This window comes from Acanthaster planci, linkage group LG14 (assembly GCF_054643075.1).
Source record: "Acanthaster planci isolate LZ-2023a linkage group LG14, COTS_SCS, whole genome shotgun sequence".
NCBI lineage: Eukaryota > Metazoa > Echinodermata > Asteroidea > Valvatida > Acanthasteridae > Acanthaster > Acanthaster planci.
In genome coordinates this window covers 10,129,340-10,156,857 of record NC_141790.1, presented here as the reverse complement: position 1 = coordinate 10,156,857, position 27,518 = coordinate 10,129,340, and the positions used below count along the sequence as shown (strand labels likewise).

The window sequence follows — 27,518 nt, the reverse complement described above, 5'->3', positions numbered from 1 at the left end:
GGCATCTGGGTCAGTGTGTTCTGCCCTGACCTCAGGAAGTGGCATTCGCGAAAGTCCATCCGCGTTACAGTGTTTAGTGGTGTTCTTGTACTCAATGTCGTAATCGTAGCTGGCAAGGAATACAGCATAGCGAACCATGCGCGAAGCTGTTGTTGCAGGAACGCTCTTGGTGGGGTGGAATATTGAAGTTAGCGGCGGGTGGTCAGTCACTAATGTGAACTTTCGTCCACACAGTTAATTGTTGAATTTCTTGACACCCCACACGAGTGCTAACGCTTCCTTATCGATTTGCGAGTAGTTTCGCTCAGCAGATGACAATGATCGCGAAGCGTACGCAATTGGTCGCTCTGTGTTGTCCGGCATTACATGGGACATGACGGCGCCCAACCCATACGGTGATGCATCGCAAGCTAATTTCACAGGTAACTGTGGATCGTAGTGGGTCAGGACTTCCTTAGATCTGATCAGAGCTTTTGCCTGTTCAAATGCTTTCTCACATTCTGCAGACCACATCCATTTGTGATTCTTTTCCAAGAGTTGGTTGAGTGGGTGCAGTACAGTGGAGAGGTTGGGCAAGAATCTGTGGTAGTAGTTAATGAGCCCGAGGAATGAACGTACCTGTCCAACATTGGCTGGTCGGGGTGCGTTCTTGACTGCGTTGATCTTGTCCTGCGTCTTGTGCAGCCCCTGTGCATCAATTTCATGACCACAGAAGGCAACCTTGCTCTTGAAGAATTCACACTTGGATTTGTTGAGACGCAGAAAGAACACAGAAAGAACTTTCTCCAAGTTGTGAAGATGTTCTGTGTCGTTGTGACCAGTAATGAGCATATCATCCAGAATGCACTGCACGCCTGGAATGCTCTGGATAATTTGCTCCATTGTTCGTTGCCATATTGTGGGTGCTGATGCTACTCCGACGGCAAGTCGATTCATTTGGAACAGTCCCTTGTGGGTGTTGAGGGTGAGTAGCTTGCTTGACTGTTCATCCATCACCATGGGCAAGTAAGCCTGTTTGAGGTCAAGCTTACTAAAGCGCTGACCACCCGCTAGTGTGGCAAACACATCCTCAATCTTTGGCAATGGGTAATGGTCAACGTGCAAGTTGGCATTCACAGTCACTTTGAAGTCACCGCAAATTCTCACCCAACCATTTTTCTTAGGAACAGGCACTATGGGCGTGGCCCATTCGCTAGTCTCTACCGGTGAGATGATGTTCTCCTGCTGAAGCTTTGCGAGTTCAGCTTCAACATGTGGTCTCAGCGCATATGGCACTTGCCTCGCCTTCAAGAACACTGGGTGGGCATTGTCCTTGAGAGTCAGCTTGGCTCTCATTCCCTTAAGTTCTCCAATTTCGTCCCTGAACAGCTCAGGATACGAGTCCAATACAGTTTTCAATTTAGCCTCCATATTCATTTGTGGGTGCTCTGACATAGTGAATATGGTTGGCCAGTCCAGTTTGAAGTGTGCAAGCCAATCGCGACCGAATAATGCCGGTCCACCTCGCTGAACAACATACAAGCGTCCAGTGTGTCGTTGTTCATGGTAGTTAATATCAACTTGCAGACAGCCGACCGGTGAGACTTTTTCACCTGTGTAAGTCTGCAGCGTCACTGGAGTCGAGTCGAGTTTTAAGTTTGCGAAATGTTGCTGATACTCTGCTTTGGAGATCACCGAAACAGCTGACCCCGTGTCCATTTCCATGCGGATTTTGGTGCCATTGATTGTTGGGGTCAACCAAATCGTGCTGTCTTTGCGAGAGTCCAGATTATTGACTCCGAGTCGACCAACGTATGTGATGTCGTCACCATCACTTGTTGCTTCTTCAACCGATTTGATCGGTTTTGATTTCGCTTTTCCGCCTTGGGGTTGGCTTTTGCGAGAGTTACGTGGGCGACCACTCTGCTGAGGGCTTGCACTCGAGCGGCAAACTGTTCCAATATGTCCCTTTTTGTTGCACTTATGACAAGTAGCATCTTTGAAGTGACACTGATTGGGCGAATGACCAGATTTCCCACAGCGATAACATGATGATGTTGATGTTGGTTGTGATTTGGCTCCAAATTTGTGCACCAAAGTTTCTGGTTTAACATGTAGCTGTTGCTAGAATTCCACCGCATCCTTTGCTGCGGCTTCCATTGCAGTGGCTATCTCAATGGCTTTCTCGAGTGTGAGCTTTGCTTCTGCGAGAAGGCGTTTTGTTATGCTGCCTGCTCGCAACCCACAAACTAGGCGGTCACGAAGCGCTTCATTGAGATAACTGCCAAAATCACAGTGCTCAGTCAATCTGCGAAGCTCAGCGAGATATGCTGTGACAGACTCCCCTTCATGCTGGTCCAGCTTATGGAAGCAAAATCGTTCAGCTATAACTAAGGGTTTAGGAGCAAGGTGCTTCTTTAGTATGTCCACCAATTGCTGGTATGATTTAGCACTAGGCTTATCAGGAGCCGTCAGATTTTTCAACAGTCCATAAGTCTTTGGTCCAATCAGGCTTATAAATGCAGGCACTTTTCGATCATCAGAGATTGCATTTGCGGCGAAATATTATTCAAGTCTTTCGATATATGTTGGCCAATCCTCTTCAGTACGATCAAAGGGATCGATTCTACCTATTAACGATGGACTAGCCATGTTGTATTACAGTACATATGTACGCTACACGAGTAGGCAAACACAATGGTAAGTCTATGTGTATATGTACGTACTGCACGCCGCGAAAATTTGACGTAAAACACCGTCCAAATTCACCGATTTCCAGCTCACCCCGGTGAAGAAAATCACTTTCAGTCAATAGTGGATAAGTTCTTGTAACTGAATGTTCCATTAAAACTCATCCTCGTCGCCAGTTGTCATGTATTTGCGTGGGTTATACCGAGGGTAACAATGTGGACAAGCGACACTAGGAGCTGCCATGTTGGAGAAGGTGATTGATTATGCTGACACTGCGTGACGTCATCAGTTACATGAATATTCATAGTGTGCATAAGTAATACAGTTCTGATCATGCACAATACATTACAGTGGGGGCCAGCAATATCCTAAGTTTTGGAGTTTTCTGTGCAATATACTGCAACTTGTCGCAGTGACCGGGAAATAGAAAGATGCATATCTAGCATTAGATTTACTTTTGCTGCAGGGAATAATTTTTAAAAAAGATTTTGATGCAATTTTCTTCCGTTATCCATGCAATGTTCGTAATTTAAATACCTTTTTGTGTAAATTCAGTATAAAATGAATCAAATATAACAAAAGATCTTAAAAACAACTTGGCTATTTATTCCCAAAATAATTCCAAAAGAAGCGTTCGGTAATGGCAATAACTGCACATGAACACTTACGGCCATAATAGAAGCAACTGCGCAAGCATTAAAACTGATGTTGTAGTCAGATCATACCAAGCACCAACGATTGCATGAATATTAAACTTCCTATACTGCAGTACACAATGATTTAAGGATGCAGATTACCAGCGAAAAATGCGGCGATTATCGTGTGGTGCAAAGGGGGCGTAAGGTTGTGAAACAGGTGGCGCGTAGCAAGGATACGCTGCGCTTGGCTATGGACATACCTGTGTGGCGGTCTCAGCTGTCCCTCCTGGATAGCCGGACGTTAAACGGATGACTTTCCTACTGTTGTGCGCAGAGATGGCATGACGTATTTTTGTTATATTTGGTAAGGGGGGGAGCTGAGATCGGGAGACAGCTGAGACCGCCGCACCGGGAATGACAGAAAGCAGTAATTGGCCAGATGTAATTGGGCAGTTCAAACTCCTTCTGTGTACTTCTTGGTTGTTTTAACTTACACCAGGCACAAAATGGGACAGAGAAACACCCCCAAGTCCAATCCCTATACACGCTCAAGCTTATTGTTATCCCCCCCCCCCCGACGTCTGAAAAGAATTCCTGAAAACTAGTGACCAAAGCAATGGTGTGTGTGGGGGAGAGGGGGTTCTCTCTGTCCAATGTTTGCTTCACATGTTGAACCTCGTTCATGTTAGTATCTACCGAAGATACCCCTGTTTATCCACCGGCTTTTTTCTGACACGAGAAGTGCGGATTTTTTTTCTAAAGACATATGGTGCACATTTTTGCCTTGGAAATGATTAAAAAATGAAAAAAAAAATCAACTTTTTCCCGGGAAAATAAAATAGGAAGGATTTTTCTGTAAGGACTACTTTCTCCTGCAGTAACCAAAAATAGTAGAGAGGTTAGTGGTAGCACCTGGCAAGGATATCTCTTTTGTATACGCAGTTCTGATAAGAACCAAAGGGGTACTCAACATGTCGTACAGCATGCTCTGTCTGACTCTTCCTGAAAGTCTGTTTCCTAAGACACAGTCTCCTGACGACGGACAGAGCATATCCTCCGGTTCTAGAGCCACATCTACTCAAGGGAAATATCTTTGCATGATGCACCCGCAAACTCTTTACCTAACTTGCCACCTTCATCATGGAAAGCTTCAAAGCTCAGTAACCAATGTGTTAAAAATCTGTAAATGTAAATCCTACAAGTTTTCAGATTCGTTTAATGAAGAGCTGTAAGTGGACCGCACATTATGCGTATGTTTGATGTATGTTCACCTGTCTATGATGAAAGTAACAGGACTGCAGCCACTACTAGTGCCCAAATCGATCGATTTTGGAAATTTAACTCTCAAACATAAAACAAAACCCCACAAAACTGATGCTACAATTGTTTCCCTCAACCTAAACATGATCATTCCCTAGCAAAAGTCACTTTAGAGCCTTAGATGGCAAAATTTGAGGGTAAGTACCCCTAATATTTTACATGCTTTTACCAGACAGCATGGTCCATAAAGAATGCTGTTGACTCAATCGGATTTTGTTAAGTAACACGAGGTTTTATTTCTAGACATACACGTGTCCACATATGGACGTGAGAGCGGACATGATGTGAATGATGCATGCGGGGATACAATGCATACACTAGGGATGGGCGACTAGCGAGTGCCCGTACGGCGGGTACAGTCCAACTCACAGTACTAAATAATTGCAGTCGTAAGCAAGATCCACAACGCTGTTTGGGGTTTTGTGGCCCCCGAATTGGTAAAAAGAGAGATTGAAAAAAAGGGAATATATTTAATTTCATAATATAAGGAATTCAAACCATTTTCAAATTTCCTAGAATTACAATTACAATTCACTTACCAATTCAATATAAAAAACCTCACTCTCTTTGATCGACCAAACTTGCGTACCATGTAAAATCCCTGGCAGACTCGCATTAAAGAATATTAAGTACTTTGAACATTCCACCTTTTCGACAAAAATAACTGAAAGAAATTTTACATACAATGCAAACAGCATCTAGCACTGCCTGGACCATATTCAGATTAGGAATATACTTTGGGTAATAGTTTTAAGTGAATCGATTTGAAGCGGCTCAATCGGAATATTGATTCCAAAATCCACCTTAGGGATGAATGTGGTACAATTTTTGCATTCCCAGATAGCAAGCTTACGTTGGGCCAACATTGGTTCATGGTTGATTCATTGGCCAAATATCGGTGTTGGCTGAGAGATGTTGGCCCATTGTTGGTCCAATAACAGAAAGTTTTCCTAACCTTCGCAAAAAAAGTTTACCGTTGGCCCGTTGTTGGCCCAATGTTGCTGAAATTGACGGCAATTCACATATCGGCACGACGTTGGCCCAACTCCACTTCGCATCGTACTAAATCAACGACGCATATCACACAATAAAATTGTATGAATGTCAAACTTAAAAAAAAAGATAATTAAATGGCTTCTTTGGTTGTATTAAAATAATTACCTCTTTAAGATATTTATGAATGAAAAACTTAAACAATAAATTTAGAAACATTTTATAATATTGTCCGTGCTTTAAAATGATGAAATAGAAATGCATGTACCACAAAATTTCGCGCGTCCGCATCAGTTAACTGGCAAGTGGCCAAATAACTCCTACACGCACACACTCGTCGTATACGTAGTACACAATGTAATGTAGCGCGCATCGTTCGCACGTTGTACACGTGTTTTAGCCTGTGTATACAATACATACATACAAACAGTACATGCAGCACACGTCCTAGTATCTCTCTATCTGCCTGCCGTCCAGTGCAACTGCAAAGACCACGATACTGCTGAAGTACATGCCAGTTTGTTGAGATGAGGTTTGTATACAGACGTTTTCCCAGTTTTTTTTCAGCCTCATCACGACGAGTAAAAATGGTATAGGCCTGAGCCTTCGTTGGCCCTACATACATGTACATTATTGATACATGTAGTACATGTACATGTACATTGTGCAAGTTCCGTGACGTTCATCTTGCTGGACTTGTGGCTGTAACAGTACTCAGCTAATAATTTTGACCGTGTATTTAACGGTGGTCAGAAAGTAGGCCTAAAGTTTGGGGATAAAATGTACAAGTCATTGTCTTATTGGACAAGGAGGAGGAAATTAAAAGATAGAGTTTCAGAACACATAGATGACATCTTTGAAAGTACTCCTAAGCGGCCTAGGCCAAATTGTCGGGATCATTTGGGCCTAGGCCTACTTCCGAACAATGGGGAACAAGGCCTCTCTGTTTCACCGTTAGTTCCTGATGAGTCAGTGAGAGCACTGACTCCAAGTTTATCTGATGAAGAGCATTCAAACTTAAAGAATGTTGACATGATTGATGAGCCTGCAAGTGCCACAGATGACTTCTTTGGTTCTGCTTGCAGCACAGACTGTAACCAATCATTTGATCACCTTATGTTGCTTCCTGAAGATATGCAAATGTACCATTTCCATGAGAACAACCATGAGTATTCTAGTAGTACTGGAAGTGACTGCGAGTTTGCCGAATGTGTGACAGAGAGATCGGAAGCAAAGTTGATAGCTGATATCAAAAATTGGGCTATAAAAACAAATATTCCTATGTCAGCTCTTGGTTCACTACAGCAAATACTGAAACCTTATTTTCCTTCCATGCCAAAGGATCCACGAACTTTGTTGAATACAAAAACATCTCTTTCTGTAAAAGATATTGCTGGAGGCCAGTATCATTATTTTGGAATCGTAGATAACATCAAAAACATTCTTCAGTCACATGTTGAGCTGCATAATGAGTCATGTCTAGATCTGCAAGTGAACATTGATGGATTGCCTCTATTTAGAAGCTCTAGCACACAATTTTGGCCTGTTTTAGGTCGTTTGATGGGTTGCCAACAGCCATTCATCATTGCTTTGTTTGTTGGAGAAACCAAACCAACCAGTGTTTCAGAGTACTTGCATGACTTTATTGAAGAAGCTGTCAGACTAAAAAGTGAAGGATTTGACATGGATGAAAAACATTTCACTCTTCAAGTTTCATCAGTCGTATGTGACACACCTGCCCGAGCATACATCAAGAGAGTAAAGTCACACAGTGGTTATCATGGTTGTGATAAATGTTGGGTGGAAGGAAAGTGGGAAAATAAAATGTTATTTCCACAAGTTGATGCAAAACTGAGAACTGATGATGAATTTCTCAAAATGGCAGATGAGAATCATCACATAGAAACATGCCCATTGAATAACATGGGTATAGGCCTAGTTTCTGCATTCCCAGTTGATTATATGCATATGGTGTGTTTGGGTGTTACTCGCCGATTGTTACTTCTCCTGATTAAAGGCCCTCTGCATTGCCGATTAGGTGGGATTAGAAGAAAGGAGATATCTGATGACCTTGTGAATCTCAGAAACAGTGTTCCACGAGAATTTGCAAGACGCCCACGGTCCTTGAAGGACATTGATAGGTGGAAAGCGACTGAATTCCGACAGATTCTATTGTACACTGGGAAATTAGTTTTGAAAAGAAGGGTTTCAAAGGAGGTTTATGATCACTTCCTGCTCCTTTCTGTTTCAATGCATATCCTCCTGAACCCAGAATTCTGTCAACTGTACAGTGACTATGCACACAAATTACTTGTATTGTTTGTGGAAGAGATGGGTTGCATTTATGGTAGGAGTCAGTTTGTTTACAACGTTCATGGACTCATTCACTTAGCAAGTGATGCTAAGCAGTTTGGAACTCTGGATAATATTTCAAGTTTTCCATTCGAAAACTTTCTCCAGAAACTAAAGAAACTGATAAAGAAACCATCATATCCTCTTGTGCAGGCTGTGCGTCGGCTTTCGGAAGACAGACTGGCCCATTCATGTGATAAAAACAAACAGCCTTGTGTGAAAAGAGAGCACTCGAATGGTCCTTTACCTCATTTTATCCAGCCCCACGGTACTAAGCAGTACAAAGAGCTTCACTTAAGCTCATGTATCATCACACTGACTTGGAAAGACAGTTGCATTAAAGTTGGTGATGGTGTTGGGATCGTACGCAACATTTTGTTAGGTGACCAGATAATTGTCATCTATGAACTTTTCAAAGTGGTAGATAATTACTTCACGACCCCGTTGCCATCGGGGTGTCTTGGCATACACAAGGTAAACGGACTAGATGGTGTACTGCATTCATGCTCCATGGTAGATATTAGATGCAAGTGTGCAATATTCCCTTGCAGAAAGGCCCACTTAGTTGTAGCCTTAAATCACCAGGTGTTTTGAATCTGTAAATAGATGCATCAAAAGTACTTTTTGACTATTGTTATTTTTAAATGAGATTTTTCCTTTCTGCCAGTTTTAAGGAGCTTTTCCTTGAAATTTGCACTTTTTATCCCCATCTCCAAAAGCATGGCTTTTAGAAATTAATACTTTGAAATGATCCGAAGAAGCAAATATGTAAATTTCCTTAACCTGATTGAAGATGATATTATGTCACTCAGTATCTATGCAGTGATTGAGTTTGTTGAAGAGCAGTCGGTTGCATTAGCAGCAGATAGCTGGTTGGTGGACAATGAGACATCTGTAATGTGGCCGCCTTATAAGTCACAGACAAGGGTAGACAAAGCAGTGCAGAAGCGTGAACCACCAACAGATGGATATCAGAAGTTTCCATGCCGTGTTTTGTACAAAACCAGTAAGTTTCAAATAGGGTAGATACAAATCGTCATGCATGCTCCACATGTGTAACCCCCACATTCAAAATGTAGATCTATATATTTGCACATTTCTCTTTTAAAAATCCTTTTACAAATATTGTGTAGTCCCCCCCCGTTTCATCATTCAAAATCATTTACATGTTTAATTGGTCACAAATGCATGTTTATTATCTCTTGATCTAGAGAAAGATGGTAGGTTGAATGAAATTGCAAATGGTTTTGAAAATGGTGTACCATTGTGGGGGTGTGAATCTAAGCCTAATTTAAAAAACTGATAATTCAGGATCAGGAAGTTTGTTTGCCAGGCAACTTTTACAAAGTATTTATAGGCAAACTATTGATGCTGGCATATTTCCTGTTTTGTTTTTGAAGGTTTTTATGAAAAAGGTTTGGCAAAAGTGAGGAAGGCAGAGGACGTTTCAGATTTGGCCACAGATGCCGAATGTGCTGGTATCCCTGCAAAGAGGCAGTCAAGGTAATGATTCCAACAGTGTTTAGATCGGATATGAAAGCTAGAGAAAACTAAATTTGAGTTGTCTCAGTCAAATCGATTACTGAATATAAATTATGACCTATGGTGCAAGTAAAATTGCTTTACAGTCTTGAGAATGAAAATGAATATTTTCAGATGGTACTTAACATTTTCATGGTTCATTATACTGCTGTATGAATTTGTACAATTGTGTACTCAGGTTGACATTGGCTTGGAAAGCGCAAGCCAGGTCCTGTTTGCTGGACTGGGACATCTGAGAGTACCATCACTGGCCGGACACGAGTTGCTTTTTGGTTTCCTAATGATCGAACAGTAATATCAATTCCATCCAAGAGTCAGTTATTTTGAATTGGAGCTGCATTGTTGAGATAGTATGTGACACAATGGACTGTTTCACTTTTGTTGACCAAATCTTTTAGGCCAAACCCACGTTACCAGGATAGCGATTCCTCTTCTGACGAGGACTGCTCAGGCTCACCACGCAACGTTCAGAGAGGCAATCAGCAAAAGCACCAACATCTATCTGCAACTTCTGCACCAAAGACGCCTGCTCAAGCCCTGCCTTCTCCACCCTCATCCTTGATCAATCGGTGGCCAGCTCCAGTTTGTACAGGTATTTTTTATAATCATCCTATCAAGTGGAAACAATAGTATTTTTGGTCTACTTTTTTAGGTGGGGAGATTGGGGGAGTAGGCCAGGGCAGGTGGGTTTTTCGTTGTTGCCACAAAATTGATTTGCTCACAACATGAAACAATTTGGGACATGCCCATCTCAGTAACAACTTAGGCTTACTTCATATCCTGATCCTTCAAAATTGGTTCAATCTATACGTGTTCATAAATTGGTTAACTGATTGTGAACCCTTCCAGATCTTAATTTGCTTTGTAAACAGTGTAAAACCGTATGTAATGTATAGTAGTTACAGGCCGAAATTGCATTATTTTGTTTGACCATTTATAAATGGGTTGTATGTATCCAAGGAGATTTTATTTACCCTCGTTCAGTAATGTCAAACACATGGCTTCTCAGCTTAACATAGGAGATCATTTCTCAGCAGTACTTAATTTTCCAGATTGTATTTATATGTCTATGTGTTACATTTGTCACTTCCATGCACATAGCAACAGAAAGGAAAGTATTGACTGTGCTTGAAGAGGTCAAGATGTTTCAAGCGGAGAACAGGGCAATGCTAATAAACATCTGTAGAAAGCTTGACAACTATCTGCAGGGTACAGCTTCAACCAGTGGTCTTCCCAAGGATGTGGTACTTCCTTTGAAGTTGGTGAAGGACATGCGAGACCTTGAAACTACCCTGAGCAACTTTGAGAAGGAGAAACAATTGGTGGGCCACCTCTTCCATTTTTATGGCTATTTAGGGATTAACCTTTTTTTCTTTATTAAAGGACTGAAAACAACTACAGTGAACACTGTTATAACAAGGTCCTTGGGACTTCACAAATTACCTTGTTATAGCAGTTACCTTCTTTTATCGGTGATAGAAAAGAACAAAGACCTGGGATCAAAAAATGCCCTTGTTATACTCATAACGTTGTATACAGTGTTCTTGTCTGTGTTTGACTGTACAATCAAAAGCATAGTCAGCTTTATTGTTCAAGTTACAATTTTGTAGACCATGCAAAAGAGTCGTTTTATTTGTCTGCTCAGGTTGCATACTTAGCCAACATCGGGGGAGACGGTCTGAAGAGCATCGTGCGAAGAATCCTTACATGCGTCATCAGCAACGACCTAGCACGACAGTATAACTGGGTCGGCAAAGGAACAAAAGAAGCATTTTGCAAGCTGAGGCTTGTTGCTGTCATCCGCAGTAAGTAATTGAATTGTATGTTTTAATCCCATGGGGCAAACTTATTGAAATCCTGCCATTCTAGTGTCTTTGCTCACCTTAACATTGATGAAAAAAAATCTTATGGATTGTTTTCTAGGAGCTGTTCGAAGAAACCCATCTGTGCAGTCAGCCACAAATGCCGAAATTGACGAGGTGATCAAAGTGTGGCTCCGCTACTCAAAAGACCGAGATGGTGGCAGGGCAGCAAGACGAGCAGCCGCTGCAGCTGTAGCTGAACCTGCAGCAAGCAAGAGCCCTTCCAACCTTGATGAACTATCCACCGAGGAATACAGCAGCAACAGTGACAAGGAATGAGTGTTGTTTAGTGGTGTTTCATAAAAGATGTATTCTTCATTTAAACAGTTTATATAGTATCATTCAAAAGCCTTTGTTAAATTATAGTTGTGTTTTGAGGTAGCATCTTAAAAGTGTTACTGTGTTATTTTTCAGTGGATTCCATATGTTGAAATTGTGATTCTTTTGCAATGAACCCCAAAATTGTAAAAGTCTTGCTTCTTAATCGATTGTGTGATGACCAGTGTGGTTTGGCGCATAAAGCCTGATTTAGTTTCCATTTGGCATTTGAAACACTGGTATTTAGTGAATATCTACAATAAAACCTTGAAGTGTCATCTGAGAGATTTACTTCCAGTTACCAATCCGAGTGAAAGTCAAGTACACTAAGGCCTGCTGCAACCTAAGTAGTCTACAATTACCATTTGTAAAACATCCTTTGTGAACTTATTCTTGTGGAGGTTGTTTTAATGTAAAACTTTGCATGATGTGGGAAACTTTCGAGAACAAAATTTTTTGTGACACCATTTAATAAGTGGAGCAACTGGTAATGCAAAACAAACTATGAAGCTTCTTTTTATATTACCCAAATAATGATTACAGCAAAGTTCCAAAGATTTATTCTGCAAAGTGAGAGATTGCTCAGATTCATTTTCAGTTGTTGAGGTGACAACAGTTTGTTTTATTAAATTAGTGGCAATATTGCTGTTCACTTGCCGTTTACTGTTAAAGGTGTTTAAAAGTGTTAATATTTTTAATAGTTGTTATTAAGAAATATAACTGTTACACTTTGAGCTTTGAACAATCTCAGGGGCAATTCTTGTGTTAAAACTTTGTAATTGTTTTTGTTTGTAATTGTTTCTATAAACCCATCTCAGAACAAATGCAGATAGAATAACTTAAACTGCATTGCTGTTTTTGCTATACAAAAGTTAACTTTTGACAGCCCTCCAAATACTCTGTGACTGCAATATCACTTTGTAAGAAAAATGTTAGCAGATTGGTTAAAAATTTTAATGCAATCAGTTATAATTTAGATTAAAGTCTATATACTATGATGATTTTACTATCTGTATAACAACCATGAGAAACGCAGATGTACAATCTCTCATTTAGTAAACTTATTTATAACTTATTTTGATCATTGGACCAATCAATCCGTAATGGTAAAAAAAAATCTCAGAAAGAAGTAAATGCAGTATCTTTTCTTTCTATTATAGCGTATTATAGGTAATACCCCCCATCAAAACATTTGTAATTATCATCTTAATGACAGGTTCCAAGAAGACGCGCGCCGAACAACCCTACAATTAACCGTCCTACCTGGCCCATCCATCAACCGATGATGGCTATATATGTTGGCCTGTGATTGGCCCAACTGAGACCAAACAATCGGCTCAACACAATTGGCCCAACCGTGCATGTTTAGTATTGGCCCAACCTTGGCTAGATGTTGGCCGTCGGTAGTAATGATCGGTCTGCTGTTGGCACAACTGCGACCCAATAATCCCCGATTCCTCATTGGCCCAACCATTAAATGTTGTCATTGGCCCAACGATGGGCAAAGGTCGGTCATTCTGTATAAGTCATCGGCCCAACGTGAACCCAACATGTTGGCCCAACCGTGTGCCAATGAGCAAATCCAAATCGGGCCAATGTGGCACGCCGATGTCGGGCCAACGATTAAATCCTACGTTGGGCCAACGTAAGCTTGCTATCTGGGTTATTTCCTTGGTTTCAAGGTAAAGCTTAGAAAAATTCAAGACTCTTAAATGCATTATTTTATTCAGCTACGGGTTATTTAGTACTAAAAGCCTCTTTTTAAAATTTCCCTTTGAGGAATAGTTCTCTAGTTAAAAATTGCTATGTAGAATAAATATTTTGCATCCACTGAGAGAAGAATTTTCGACGATTTCGTATTTGCTCCCGCTTTTATATGCTTTACACCGTGGATAGCGGTCGAGGTACAGTGAAAAATCTTTTCACCGAACGGTTTAAAGCCCTGATTAGATTAAGGATTATTTTGTATAGGTTTTTTCAGGTAAACTGCAATTGTTTTTTTTTGTTTTTTTGTTTTTTTTTGCTTTTTCATGCTTTTTTATGCTTGGTCACTAAGTGTCAAAGGTGACCTGGGGCCTACTTCCACACTGCTTGCCTACCCCAATGCACTGAATTGTAAATAGCGGCTAGACAGATCGTCCCATTTACCGTGCACGCCACGCCATGGAGTCGTCGCGAAACGCTTGCGCTGCCATTTTGCTCAATCCTCTGATCAGGAAGCGCACGAGTGCAGCTCAGTTTTGCCATTGTTGTATTCAGGAGCAGAATATTGGACAATTGTGATGGGTGCATCTCGCAAATAGGCCAGAAATATGTCCCCGAGCACATAAATGAAACAGTTATAACCTAAATAAGCCTGCAAGTCCCGAGAGCCATGGAATTGGGGAATTGAAGAAATAATTTGCTGTTAATTTGTTATTTTCAGGATTTGTTTCTCCTCTTATATACTGTAAACAGTACGAGCAAAGTGATGGAGGCGGCGGGCCATATCAGCTCGAACGCTCCATTCTTGCAAAATAATGGAGCGCTGGTACGTATATAGAGTGACGTCACAGGGGATGAAAGGTATGATACCAAAATTACAAGACTTACGTCAACCACTGATCGGTTATAAAGCAGGTGCTCACGTATGCATGTACATGTTCACTGTGTATGCCACGCAGTTCTACCCCTGCTTTTCACCTTGGTTATTCAAGCCTGGCAAGATCTCGTACGCTCCGTTCAGTTAAAATATTCCTGTGCTGACGCAATAAAAAATAAATTGCTTACGTGGGCGTTTTTCACCCTTAGCTGGCTGAGTAACTGTAAAGGAAGTCGGCTAAATATACGCTACATAAACCTTTGCAATTATAACCTGGCAAAAGAAATACACCTCACTGTAGCTGATAAGCTAAAACAGATTTTGGATCAGTTGAAAACTTCTCTTTGTGAAACTGGAGTTTTCTTCACTCGATGATTTCATCATCTCAACATCACCCCTTCTGATCATGGTACGTTCCAACTCTGTAACTACTGTTTCCTTTAAACTTAACCTCCTGTTTGCCTTCTATCAAGATTGCTTTACAGTTTATATTGTATATTTATAATAGGTTGTTAACACGTTTCATTAAGTCATTAACTTAAAACTGATGTGAGGCAAGCCTTTTCTGGCCCAATAAATGGGCCGCAGGCATTAGATCTCCACCTCGCCCCAGGTCTCACACTCATTGTGCATTTTCAAACGGCCGGAAATTTACCAAAATTTGCGAGCTCTGACAATTTTCACCTATTTGTAAACAACATTATCTTTTTCAGCGAAAACCTGAAGTAGCAGGGCATGCTTATTTGTTGCTCTGTGACACCAAGGAGATGTCGTTTTTCTGTTTGCAGGATATCCCAGTGAAGAGAAGCTAAATGTTCAAGGTCTTGTTCCTAGTGTATTTGTGTGCATCATGCATCGGTAATCTGGATCGTTCTTAGGGATAGTTTTTTTTTTTTGGGGGGGGGGGCAGAAAACGGTCTCCTCGTATGGCTGAACTTATTGTGGAGAGAACTAGGCCTAAACCCATCCTGCCCATTCAGATCACATGGATACCACACTCAGAGTATATCTGTATGATGTAGGAGGCCATGGGTTTAGAATGTGTGTCAACCTTATGCAAGCTTAACAACGATTATTTTGCGTTACTTGGCGAAGGTTAGACGATAATTTCCTAAGACTCACCATGAACGGGTATAAGACCTTGTTAGTAGCCCCACAAAACGGCAAAATAACAGATAAATATCCTTCCAGCGTGGCCCGATGAATGATGGACGCCATTTTGTGACTAGAAATGTCATGACCTTTTCAGGACCATTCCATTTTTGTAGAGGGTATGGCACTTATCACGCGATGCTCAGCCTGTCGCGGTACGGGCAAAAGCGCTCAGCGCGTAGCTAGCTAGCTAGCTGAGGCCAGAGCTAGCTACCTTAAGGCCGCAGTGTGGCGTCGGCCGTGCGAGCTCTACCGCGTTTAGTTGTTGTGAATTTAAGGACTCGAAATTGTTCTGGGAAATAAGTGTGGTGACGGTAACAGTGCAGTTCATTTTGTTTGTCGACAGTCATGTTATAACCTAAATAAAAAGAAACCTACAGAGAAGTGCTCCTTTCCACATCTTCTATACCTTTAATAATATAACCATGGAATATTCTCAAAACCAATCAGGCTAAGTTCTATTCATATGAATCTGAGGAAATCGAACTGCATTCATAATTTTTTTTTGACATAGGGCCTGCACACGAGTGTTGAGAATCACTTTATTACAACAGACCGTGTGAAAAGTCGACTGTGATAAGTGCCCTCAGAAGCAAGCTCAGACGTCTATATTATAAAAGTAACTACAAAAAACTAAACTATTACTTTACATTGGTCCAAACCGTAAGAGTTGGCATTCAAAGAATACCTTGTATACAGACAAGATAACCGCTCTTGTCCAAACACAAGGTTTGTTTATTTTTTTCCTGACTCTTTGTACAATAATGAAAATGAAGGCTTAGTTTAAATTTAAGTATAAGATTTTCAGAATTGATGGGTATAGCAGTGGCGTATTGAGCAAGGAGGGGGGTTGGCAACAGGGTGAGGGCAAGAGGCAAGAGCCTCTTAAGAGGCAATGGCAAGAGCGGGATTTGAACTCGTAACCCCCAATCGATTACCCAATAACTATAGCTGGCCAAAGACTTCAACGCCATATTTATGGTATCCCCTTTTGTCTATTTTCCCACATGGTTCTTATTTTATACCAAGCGGCGTATCCAGTTTTCGGTGTGGGGGGATTCAAAAGCCAATGCGGCTTCGGGCTTATTCGACATGATATTGGGAATGAAAAGATTTCAAAAGCCGTACTCAATAATCCATCGGGGAGTTGCCCTGACCCTGTTGCCAACCCCCCTCCTTGCTCAATACGCCACTGCTATACCCATCAATTCTGAAAATCTTGAAACGACTACCCACTTCCATTGGAAAAGTAAAGTTTTTGGACGGCAAAGTACTGAGTTCCTGTTTTCAGAAAGCATCACATTATACTTTCCAATGCGGCCCATATGGTAATGCTTGGAGACTGAGCATTTTTTTGTCCGGGAAAGTGTCATTTACTGAAGGTGGTAGTTATTGTTTGAGGAAAGTTGCAAGTTATTTACGACTGATTTTGAATTTAAAAAGAAGCCTGCAAAAGAAGTGATGTGGCATGTTTAACAACTCAAAGGTTGTCTGTTGTTTGAACGTGATGATCTAAGGGCGTGTAGGCATTTTTAAGAATGTCCCAGGGAGCACGATTATTTGCTGTCGTCGATTCGTGAGACGGAAACTTCCAACCCATTGTTGTCTTCTTAGTTATTGGCCTACACTTAAGTTCGTTAAACTTTATTGTGAGTGTCAAACACACTTTAGGCTTAGTTTTGCGTGTTGAGAAACTAAATTCTCTTTTTTATCTTATGAGCACTTTTTTAATATAATGATCTAAAAAGCTGTTTTGTCAAAGGCAAGTAAACAACGCGTGGCACACGACGATATTTTTAGAAATTTTGGGATTTTTATAAGATAAGAATCTTCGATGCACACACAGGTACATTGTTTCCAAAATAATCGGGGTTTTCCCCGAAGACAACAACAGCGCGGCAGATACTTTGGAACATCTCCATATCTTCTGACACAATTCAAAGTTCAGCGTCATACAGTGTCATTTATATCACACACAGCGTGCAGGCAACCTGCAATTACAGTGTTTTCAATGATGTAGGAGAGCAAAATCATCGAAAAATGTGGGGGAGTAGTAACCACACGCTCAGTGGGGTACATTCGTGCACAGGTTCTGTCACAATGCACATAGGCATCGCTCATTTTATTTTGATCACTTCCATATATCTTGAAAAAGTTCCATGGGTTTAATTGAAACTCAATTTTAACCCAACATCGAAGTAACCGGAACTACTCCAGTCATTCCTAATACTAGTGAGCATTTATCAAAACTGTAAGGAGAAACAGAAAGTTATATGTTGCCTAAGCGGTTACCACAGGTGCAGTTGAACCTATATATGTATTTTAAACACTAGCTGTCTTTATCTCACCAAAGTGGCAGACACTGATGTACCGAAAATACTGTATGGCCTGAACTCACGAAACCTCCAATCCTGATCTGCTGATTCGGTCCAAAATCAAATAACAATTTCTGAAATCTTCCAGGGACAACAGATAAAACTCTGAAAAGCCAACTATGACTCATCATTTTCATTTATTTTGTTTCATTGACCTGTCATGACCAATTGGCTGAAATGGGGGGGTATTCCATTTACAATTTGAAAAACCACCGTACAATCAATGTTTTATACACAATCTATGAAAAAACACAAACAATGAAAAGAAATTAAAAGTAATCTTATGCATACAAATCATCTGTAACATTCCTCCAATAAATGAATCAGAAAAATTTCTACCCTGCTAAATCATAGCTAAGGTGGAATTTGAAAAATATGAATGCATATAGTTCTCAAGCGTCTCAACATAACATAACCAACAGTAGTTACACCTTTTTGTGAACAAAAGTCAAGGTCTTAAAATACTTTCTTAGCATTAAGAATCAGTAGGTGTACCACTGAGCTTCCAGCATCGGGATTCTTTCCACGGCTTTTAGAAATTGTATTAAATACTGAAAATCCATGATGCGAAGACTATTGGATTTTTCTGTATAAATCTTAATGTCACAAGCCCGGGTCCCCCTACCCTCTGACACGCAATGTGTGCACGGTAAATTATGCAGTACACTCAGGCAGATAATTTAACTTCAAAATTCAATGAAGACCAATTTATTTATAAATATACAAACCACAAACACAATACACTGAAGGGGAGCAAAATGCAGAAAATCAACAGTTTAAAAACAAAATGGGTTTCCTAGAAACTAGAAGGCTGGTGGGCTGGTTAATAGTTACCACTAGCCCAATTCGGACAGTTCAAAGGGAGAGTTGGTCACTTGTCCGATGCGCTGCTGTTACATGACTCTCAGCCGATCCTTCGAGGATGATGCAGGTGAGTCGGGGCTGGACTTAGCAGACCAACAGGCAGGTAAGTAGCCGTGTCCCCCTGCGGCAGACTTGCTGTTCCTATCCAGCCAATGCAGGACCTGGCTTGATCGTGTCTCGGAACTCAATGAGGTCCACTTACGGGAGCTCCGACTCCGTAATAAGGAGCCCTGAAATATTGAATAACCATACTCATGTTTGCTAATACACATGTACATCTTACGGCAAACATTTGTGCACCATTTGACCATCGGTCACTAAAATTGGCTTTTGAACTCCCCATTGTCACAGATATATAAAGTAATAGCACTTACATAAACCAGACAAAACATAATGGCTACATATTAGAAAATAATTAAAAAGAACACTTACAGTATATACTGGCTCCTGAGGTCTTACAGCACACTGAAAATTATCACAGCCTGCCCTTCCTCTTTAAACTTTTCTCCTGAAAATTTGGGGCAGCAAATCGCTCTCCCAACTTATGGCTACCGCCAACACTGGATTTTCAATCCACATTAACAAGGTCGAAAGCTTCATACAATTCTGGCTTGAGAGCTATCGCTCAAACTTGTGCTATCGCACCACAGGCCTGTCAGTGTGTGACACACAGAACCACACCCCCATATTTAATTAAGGCTATCACTGCTGGACAACGCCTCAGTGAGCAGGCACTATAAAGCACTATTCAGGACCCCATGCCTGGTGTGCACCCATGCAGGTGTGAACCATACAGGACCCCACCTTACTTTGCATAAAAGGGCATATAAGGAAATTTGGCCAACTTAGCAACATACAGTTTGTGTCTTCAAATTAATCAAACACTAGGCGTAAAATATCATTGACTTGTGACACTTAACAACAACCAGGCAAAAAACCTTGAAACGGCCATAGAGTCCGATTAGAATGATGTATATATGTAATTAAATTTTTTTCCAAAGAAATGTGTTTCTTTTATCAAACCTTTAAAACAAGAAGGCCCAAACGTCCAATCTGCGTATTTGGTAAGCAAAAATGCAGGAAACGCATTTTACCCAGATAAATAATCTTTTTTATTTTGAATTGTAGAATTGAATAAAAGTGATTGAAACCTAACTGCCAAGAAATGGCGTTTTTCCATCCAAATTATTAACCTGTTGGATGCTTAATGATAGTAATTTGCCTTGAATCGGGTAAGGTAATTTATAATTGGTTTTTCCCTTGCACAGTGTTCTCCTTTTCAGCATTATGCAAAACAAACCTACCGAATTGGATCTTTATTCAATAGAATAATACTAATAATAACATACACTTGTAAATCAAACTATTCAAAATAGTTAACGTCGTTACAGTGCTTCTATTTCCCCAAAATAGCACTCAAAAGAAGAGGTCGTTTTAAGATCTTACGCAGACGAAATGGTGTATTTCAAAGTTGCATTAAAATGGTGTATTTCAAAGTTGCATTAAGCGTGAAAGCCACACAAATATCATTTCTGCAATGTTATTTCATTCACAAAAGTATGCATTTTATAATAACAACCTAGCAATGCCCAATTTTACTGAATATCCGTATTGACTTTGATGTAGCAGTCAGCAACCGTGCTAAAGAGACCTCTCCTGTCTACGTTTTAGGAGAAACAAAACAATCGAAACAATTCTCTTTAATAAAAAGTAGATTGAATTTCAGGACTAGAAATATTTTGTTTTCCATTGCCTTTTTTTCTTTTACTTCAAAAAGGCTTTACATTCATGGGGTGCAATCTTATACTTTAACCAATTTAACTCATAACATTGTAAGTATGACCCGGACTTTTCACTCAAAAAAATCTTTTTACAACATGGTTTATGAAGCAACATGAGCATTTATTATGAATTTAGATCATTGCAAAATTGTATTTTAACATGTACGAGACCTTTTTGCAGATATATAAGACAACCAACCGAGGTCCTATATTGTTCCGAAGGGAATTAGACGTCGATATAGCAAATTAGAAAAGTAAAAGCAAAAATATATATTTACGATTGTGTACATCTTCCATGATTTCCATGAATACACTTTATTTGAAACATAATTATTCGTCCATGATAGCACGTATACTTGTTTAAATGACCAACTGCTGCAGGGACCAGATTTTACTAATAATCTGGTTGGCGTGCTAACAAGGTTGAGAGAGAGACCCATTGCCCTAATGGCTGACATTGAGGCAATGCTCCATCAAGTTAAGGTGCCAGATGATGACTTTAATGCCCTGCGATTTCTGTGGTGGCCTGGTGGAGACTACGCCAAGGAACCGACTAACCATCAGATGCTGGTGCATGTATTGGTGCAACATCATCGCCTAGCTGTGCCGGATTTTGCCTTAGAAGAACAGCAGAAGACAACCGAGAAAACGTCGAAAAGAAAACTGTCACAGCGGTCCAAGAGAATTTCTATGTAGATGACTGTCTTGTGTCAGTGAGAACAAAGGACGAAGCCATCAGGTTAGCCAATCAACTCGTCGAGTTATTAGCCAAGGGGGATTTAGATTGACGAAGTGGGATTGTAACAGTCGTGAGGTAATGGAGACCATCCCTGTTGAGGAGAGGGCCCAATCAGTACTGAAGTTAGATTTTGATCATCTGCCAGTAGAGCGTACCTTTGATGTGAAGTGGGATGTGAAGGGCGATAAGTTTGGGTTTGAAACAGTTGTAAAACGTAAGCCTGCTACACGGAGGTGTGCAATATACCTAACATAGCCCTACCCGGGCATTTGATATAATACGGCCAATCATGCCGGCTTTACAATTTTTTAGGGTGCAAGTAATGCCAAAAGATGGAACGAGTTCAATATTCAATTGGCAGCGCCCAGGAGACTGGTTATTGTAACACATGCGTCTATTGGTAGTAGCAACAGCTGTTAGTCGGTGGCTAGCCTTTCGAAAAAAAAAATGTCGGAGAGCCCTTTCCCCACAGCTGTGTTCAAATCCCCGCAGGTCGAAAGTGAACCGCGCACAAGCAAGTGGTGTACATGTATGTATTGCGCACGTATCATAAAACAACCACAAGAAAAACAACCAAACGCGTAACGAACAGGATACTTAAAAAGACTTTCAAACCTCTTAGATGTCTTTGATAAAACTTGCAATTGTATTATATAGTTTATTTGACTTTGCACCACCTGCCAAAGCTCTTACAATTATTGAAAGCCAGTGAGTACTTGTAAGTCTCATCCCCAATCTTTGATCTAGCCCTCTTTATGACTTCATCGGGTGGGTAGCAATCCTTTTTGTCGTAAACAAGCCTGTACACGGGAGGTCTGAATTCAACGGATTCCTCTACAACACCATTTTGGTAGGTGTTATGTACCACTCTGACCATACCCTTACCCTTGTCACACTCAACGACTATAGCGTGGTGTCTGGGATGCAGCAGGTTGCCATAGAAGACAACCTGATCACCAGGGTTGAGGTCTTCAATGCTCTTCACTGCCCTGTCATCGGTGCCGATGGTGGTGGCAAGTGCACGGCTGATCGGCGATCCTAAGTAGGTTCCTAAATACCTGCCAAATGTGGATCCCACAACACCTCCGACAATACTGCCAATGAAGGCCCCAACGACCGTTCCTAACCCTGGGAATATGAGCGTGCCTGCCCCTGCACCCGCACTTGCTCCAGCCATTTCCCCAGCGATACCTCCCCCGACCGCAAGCCCGGCTCCAAGGACCGCTTCAGTAACCCGCTGGAAGGTGCTTTCTATGAAATCTTTCCGTGAAACATCACCCTTTTCCCGGGATTCCCAAATCTTGCTAAGATCAAACACGCACGCGCAGCCCTCGAAGAAAACGATGAAACCAGCCCCAACGGCATTAGTGCCATTAGCAAGCCTCTCGAACGTTTCGGCGGCACCAACTCTGGCTGCTGCTGCCCCTCCTTTCTCAAGAAATACTTTTGCACCCTCTTTAAAGTACTCTTTGGCTACGATGAAGCCTGCTTTGGTAAAGCCTTGAACTACGTTAATCAGTACTTCTCTCATGACCGATTTGGTCTTCTCATAAAGCCAGACAACCTGACAACTCTCTGCAAGCCCAGTCTTACAGTACGAAGCAAACGCTTCGCAGTTGTCAGAGAAAAACCCGTAACCAGTGTCATCCAATCTAGATCTAGCGCGGGCAATCACTAACTCTGGAGTATTAACCTTAGTTATATCAACTGGATAGTCAATACAGAACAATTCACTGTCTTCTTCTATCAAATCGAACCAACTTTCGATGATCCGTATCCCACCACACCTCGACTTGCTCCAATGAATAACCTGAACTCTCCCTGTATTAGGATCGATATCTGATACGATGGCGTGATGCCAGTGGCCCAACCAGCGATGCCAAGTGATATGATCTCCTACCTTCAGGTAATCGGCTACAAAACGGAAATTTTCAATTTTCGTGCGACTACCTTTAACCATGAATGCTGGGTTTTGCTCTGTGGGTACCTCAAGTTGTTTCTTCAGGAGGACACCGAAGACTTTGACCGAAGGGCAGGTTTCGTCGGTGTCCGGGTGAAACAGGAACCGTTCGTCCTACCACTCCTGGCTGCAGTTGGTGCAGCAGATGCCAAGCAGTCGCGGATTGCCGTCATCTCCCTTGCTGAAGTACGATCGGTACTTGAGAGCTTTATCGTTGCCACAAGTGCATTCTGGGAGTGTCTTTTGGGGTGCTGTGAATGTTGGAAAGAGAAAATTGCTACAGAGACACTGATGATGCAACCTATGGGACTGATAATTTAGATCCTAATCAAGTTGGCAATCGTACGAGAATGTCAACATCCCATTATTTGGTGAAACTTGTAAACAATATGTGTTCTCATTTTCACAAATGGAAATCGAACAGTTAAGTCGTTGTTGCAGATTTCAGTAAAATCTTTGATCCGATGAACTACAGCATCGATATTCAAGATTTTCTAAACCTGCATGGGCACTCGGCCATCGTTAATCCCTTGGGTGTGCAGCTTCTTAGAGGAGCGCTCACAGTGTGTTCGCTACAAAATCAGGTTTCTGAATTGGAACAACTTGAATGGTGGCGTACCACGGGAACCCAAGTCTGGCCGAATGGATTTTTTAGCCTAATTCAAGGGAACTCTGAGTACGAGTTACAATGGTGGCCGGATCCTCGGTCTCAAGTATGTTGACGATATGACAATTATTTAGAATTCTTGCATTGGTGACAAGGAATCATTTCAATCAACCGTTAAAAATTGTTGTGATTGGGCTGTCCAAAATGATGTGAAGCTAAACCAAGTTATATGTGCGAACATGGTTGTTTGCGGGAAGGTTCTGCAAGAGGTTATTCCACTGAAGGTGTGCTCTTAAGACTTAAAAATTGTCGACGGTGTTAAAATATTAGGTGTTACAATTAGTTCTGGTTTGAAATGGGAACTTCATTTTTCCCAAGTTAACCATAAGGTTAGTACAGTAATCAGTTATATATATTTATATATAATAATACAGATTGTCAACAAATCATCGACTGACAGTTGAATCCTTATTAGTCGATGATTTGTTGACAATGTACAAAGGGTGTGTCGGCTCTTTGTTAGTGTATGCCGTGCCTGTTTGAATTACTGGAGTAACTGTCTCTCAAACTGCTATGTTGGAGAGAGTGCAAAAAAGAGCTGGTTCTGGCAGTTTGTGTTACGACCATGCCCTTCAACAGCGTCACTTGACAAACCTTCAACAAAGAAGGGAAAACCTCTGCCTTCAATTTGTAATGAACATGTACACACCCCATGTGTGAATGGTTCCCTCAGAAAGTTAAACAGAGGGTGCAAAACTCTCTCAGAAATTGGAATTGTCTCCCTCAAATCAAGTGCACAACGACTACATACAAAAATAGTGCACTCCCATGTTTTGTCAAGCTTTTAAGTGATTTGTAAGTTTTTCTTATTTTTACAATTGGTAGAATGGTTTGATGTTTTAATGTTTCAACGAGGCTTTTATTTTGCATGTATTTTGGTATTTTTAGATTTAATACCCAGCTTTTGTTTAATGACCTGTAAATTACTAAGCTTGAATAGTGTACTTGAATGTAATGGAATCTTATATAATGCATATTTATGAACATGGTCATGCTTTAAACCAACTTAAATGTTTTAGGAAATTGCGCAGTTTTATTATTGGCTGTTAATAAATATTATTTGATTTAATGTACATTTTGTTGCAACGTAGCCCATGACTACATTACAATTTACAGCAAACCATGAATCAATAAATCAACACATTGAATAAGCAAGACAAATATCTAGAGAGTGAAAATTTCTCGCAATAAGAATGGACTTTTTACTTTAAAAACATTAGAGTGGGAATATTCAGTTGGATTTGCAGACGTGGTATATAATATTAGGATTCAAGGGTTTATTTTTCACATTCCATTGTGCCTTCTCCAAGTTTTACACAGAGAGCCAGACACAATTCCGTCAACCAAAGATGCGTCACCAAAAATATATTGTTTTTAATTCAGTTTATCGCAAACAAACTCGACCTCTATTCCATTAGCAAAATGCAGCTCTCACCAAGATCCCTGGCGAGATCGTTCCGGTCCATCGTCATCAGAGCCCTGGACAAGTACTCCACTGGGTTATCGCCGGTGAAGTTGCGCCTCCAGTTCGCCAACATCTGACCCGCTTGTTCTTTCGGTGTTGAGAATGCTGTCTGGATGGCCTGGCACTCCTCCAAGTTGAAGAGAAGATACAGGGCCAACTCAGGCCATGATTTGCCCACGCTCTTTGCAATTTTCTGGAGAGTTGCGTCATCCAAAACCTCTCCACCTGTTCTTGTCAGGACAAAACAGAAATTCTTATTGTAAATCAGGTTTTATTGCAAAAATGCATGATGGGCAAATGCTGAAGTCTCAAAACATGAGAAAACAACAAAAGACGAGAAAATGCATCACAGAATAAAATGTTGCTACCTACCGAGGTCATGAAGCAGCGAGAACAATCCAACCGCTCTGACTGCACCTCTCAGGTCACCAAGCATGTCTGTCCCTGGGTACCTAGCCCTCCAAGTAGTCAGCATCTTTCGGGCTTGTTGGTCCATGTGACCCTGGTGAGAGGCGATGATGGTCTCGCATTCACGGTCGTTGAAGCCCAGATAGGTAGACACAGTCGGCCAGGCTTCATCAAGCGATTTGGCCACATATTCCAGCGTGTTATCATCGAAAACCTTTGGAGCTGAATGCAGGAAAGAAGCATGCAGTTAGATAACTTGGTTTTACGTGTGCTGCAAGGAGTCTAGTGTATAGGATTTCAGAAGCAATATGAAACACACTGGCATATCGGGGGAGTTCAAGAGGGGTCATGCACCAGGCCACATTTTTTCTTTTTCAACAAAACAACAAACAACGATTTTCTCCTTCTGGAAGGGTATAAAAAGCGAAAATTTTAACCGCACCCCTTCAGAGAGGCCATCAAAATGTTTGCTTTAAAGAAATCCTAGACTTTCAAGTTCTCGGTCGCTCCTGAAAACCATTTCCACCGGCCCCAGCATAGGCAGGAGTTGGCACATATCGAGACTGAAAACTGCTGTGCCGGATGGGGAAAATACACGTGTTCACAGGTCTTCCATCAGCTGGCTCACTCGGTGAGTCAATCAGTAGGCTGTGTATTTTCAAACAAATTTTCACAAAATTGTGCTAAAAATAATGCTTACTGAGTGCCCACAACACGAATGGACCTAGCATGGGCCTAGGAACGGAGTTTGGATTGAAGTTTTCTTTTTCTGTTCTGCTGCATGTGAATGCATGGGCGTAAATCCCGGGAAATGGGGGTATATATATATCTCTCCCACTGTTTTAGTAAGGAGAAAAAAAATTAAGGGAATGTGAAGAATTTTCAGGACTTCCCAACGACTGAAATGTTTGCAATATCACTATAAAGGGAAACAGTTTTGGAAAGCCATAAATTTGCCACTCTGGTGTAAGATTCTGCATGAATCTGACACAGACGTACATCTTTATCATGAACATCGCTCCCCCCTTTTCAATTTCCTTGGCCCGACAAGTAATCGCCCATAGGGCTATTCGATCGAGTATCGAACATTTGAAAACTATTTTCCGACAATCTGCCGGTCGGTACGACCGAATATCCAGATATTCGATCGAATTGAGGGTCGATTACTCGAATAGTGAATTATTCGAATTGACTCAGCCCTAGTCCCCCACCCTTCCCGAATCCCACAATTTCCAAAACAGATTTACGACACTGTGTAAATGGGATATCGATCGATCGGTTATAATCTAAAGTTTGAATTTACACCGTTATCTAAAGTTACAATTTGGCTGTGGAGGATCCCCCTTTTATTTTCAAACTGTCTGCAAAGTGAATCGTGTATTAATGATCAGCTTGATAAATGCGTACAGTTACCCGCCAATTTACCAATGTACAATTTTGACGGGACTAAAGAGGTACCCTGGTTGTGCAAACTGACTTATGGTGGAACACACACGTATCAGTGCCAACTGTCGAACTGTGAACTCCCCGCAAATTTGTAACCTAGCTCACCTTGCATGGTGTTTATCCCTGCACAGAACGTGAACCGCATAAGCACTCAATCCTCAGAAAATTAAGGACGCAAAACACGGAGAAATTGCCGATAACTTTAGGAATATCACACATTTACGACCAAAGGGTAATACCACGTCCTAATCAGTAAACAGCTGTGTTTGTCTGCATGGCGGGCTATATTCAGGCAGATGGAAACCCCCGAACTGTACATGTTCACACCGTGGGGGGAAATTCCAGTTGTGACAGATAGCCTGGCAGGCAGTTCAACACTGAAGCG

The 27,518-nt window shown here is 41.2% G+C and overlaps 3 protein-coding genes and 1 pseudogene across 6 annotated transcripts in view; 2 read left to right on the top strand and 2 right to left on the bottom strand.

Annotated features, from left to right (window-relative positions):
- The window catches only part of LOC147796838 (uncharacterized), a 28,192-nt gene extending 12,654 nt beyond the window's left edge, over positions 1-15,538 (bottom strand). The window contains exon 1 of one of the 3 annotated variants that reach the window (XM_087145813.1): positions 15,399-15,538. In XM_087145813.1, the coding sequence (XP_087001939.1) occupies positions 15,399-15,494 (96 nt within the window). In that variant the 5' untranslated portion in view covers positions 15,495-15,538. Of the gene's footprint in view, positions 1-2,763; positions 2,922-15,398 lie in introns of those variants that run through there. The other 2 variants (XM_087145810.1, XM_087145812.1) reach the window with 2 other exon arrangements.
- On the top strand, positions 6,209-8,646 carry LOC147796839 (uncharacterized). Its single transcript, XM_087145773.1, has 2 exons — positions 6,209-8,129; positions 8,641-8,646. Exons 1-2 carry the CDS (start codon positions 6,402-6,404, stop codon positions 8,644-8,646), a joined length of 1,734 nt encoding a protein of 577 aa, XP_087001899.1. The 5' UTR covers positions 6,209-6,401.
- LOC110983644 (uncharacterized) lies at positions 8,717-12,028 on the top strand. Its single transcript, XM_087146114.1, has 6 exons — positions 8,717-8,979; positions 9,374-9,476; positions 9,914-10,107; positions 10,617-10,837; positions 11,161-11,320; positions 11,439-12,028. Exons 1-6 carry the CDS (start codon positions 8,721-8,723, stop codon positions 11,654-11,656), a joined length of 1,155 nt encoding a protein of 384 aa, XP_087002240.1. The 5' UTR covers positions 8,717-8,720; the 3' UTR covers positions 11,657-12,028.
- Positions 15,539-19,563: 4,025 nt separating the features above from the next.
- Positions 19,564-27,245, bottom strand: LOC147796837 (uncharacterized; annotated as a pseudogene). Its single transcript, XR_015427686.1, has 4 exons — positions 27,239-27,245; positions 25,652-25,909; positions 25,250-25,504; positions 19,564-23,398 (listed from the first exon to the last, which is right to left on the bottom strand). The product of XR_015427686.1 is annotated as an uncharacterized LOC147796837 (transcript).
- Positions 27,246-27,518: the final 273 nt, after the last annotated feature.

Coding starts and splice junctions, on each gene's coding strand:
- LOC147796839 (XM_087145773.1), top strand. CDS start 6,402: ATGTACAAGTCATTGTCTTATTGGACAAGGAGGAGGAAATTAAAAGAT.
- LOC110983644 (XM_087146114.1), top strand. CDS start 8,721: ATGATCCGAAGAAGCAAATATGTAAATTTCCTTAACCTGATTGAAGAT. Junction 8,980..9,373: donor CCGTGTTTTGTACAAAACCA/GTAAGTTTCAAA, acceptor TTGTTTTTGAAG/GTTTTTATGAAAAAGGTTTG. Junction 9,477..9,913: donor CCTGCAAAGAGGCAGTCAAG/GTAATGATTCCA, acceptor CAAATCTTTTAG/GCCAAACCCACGTTACCAGG.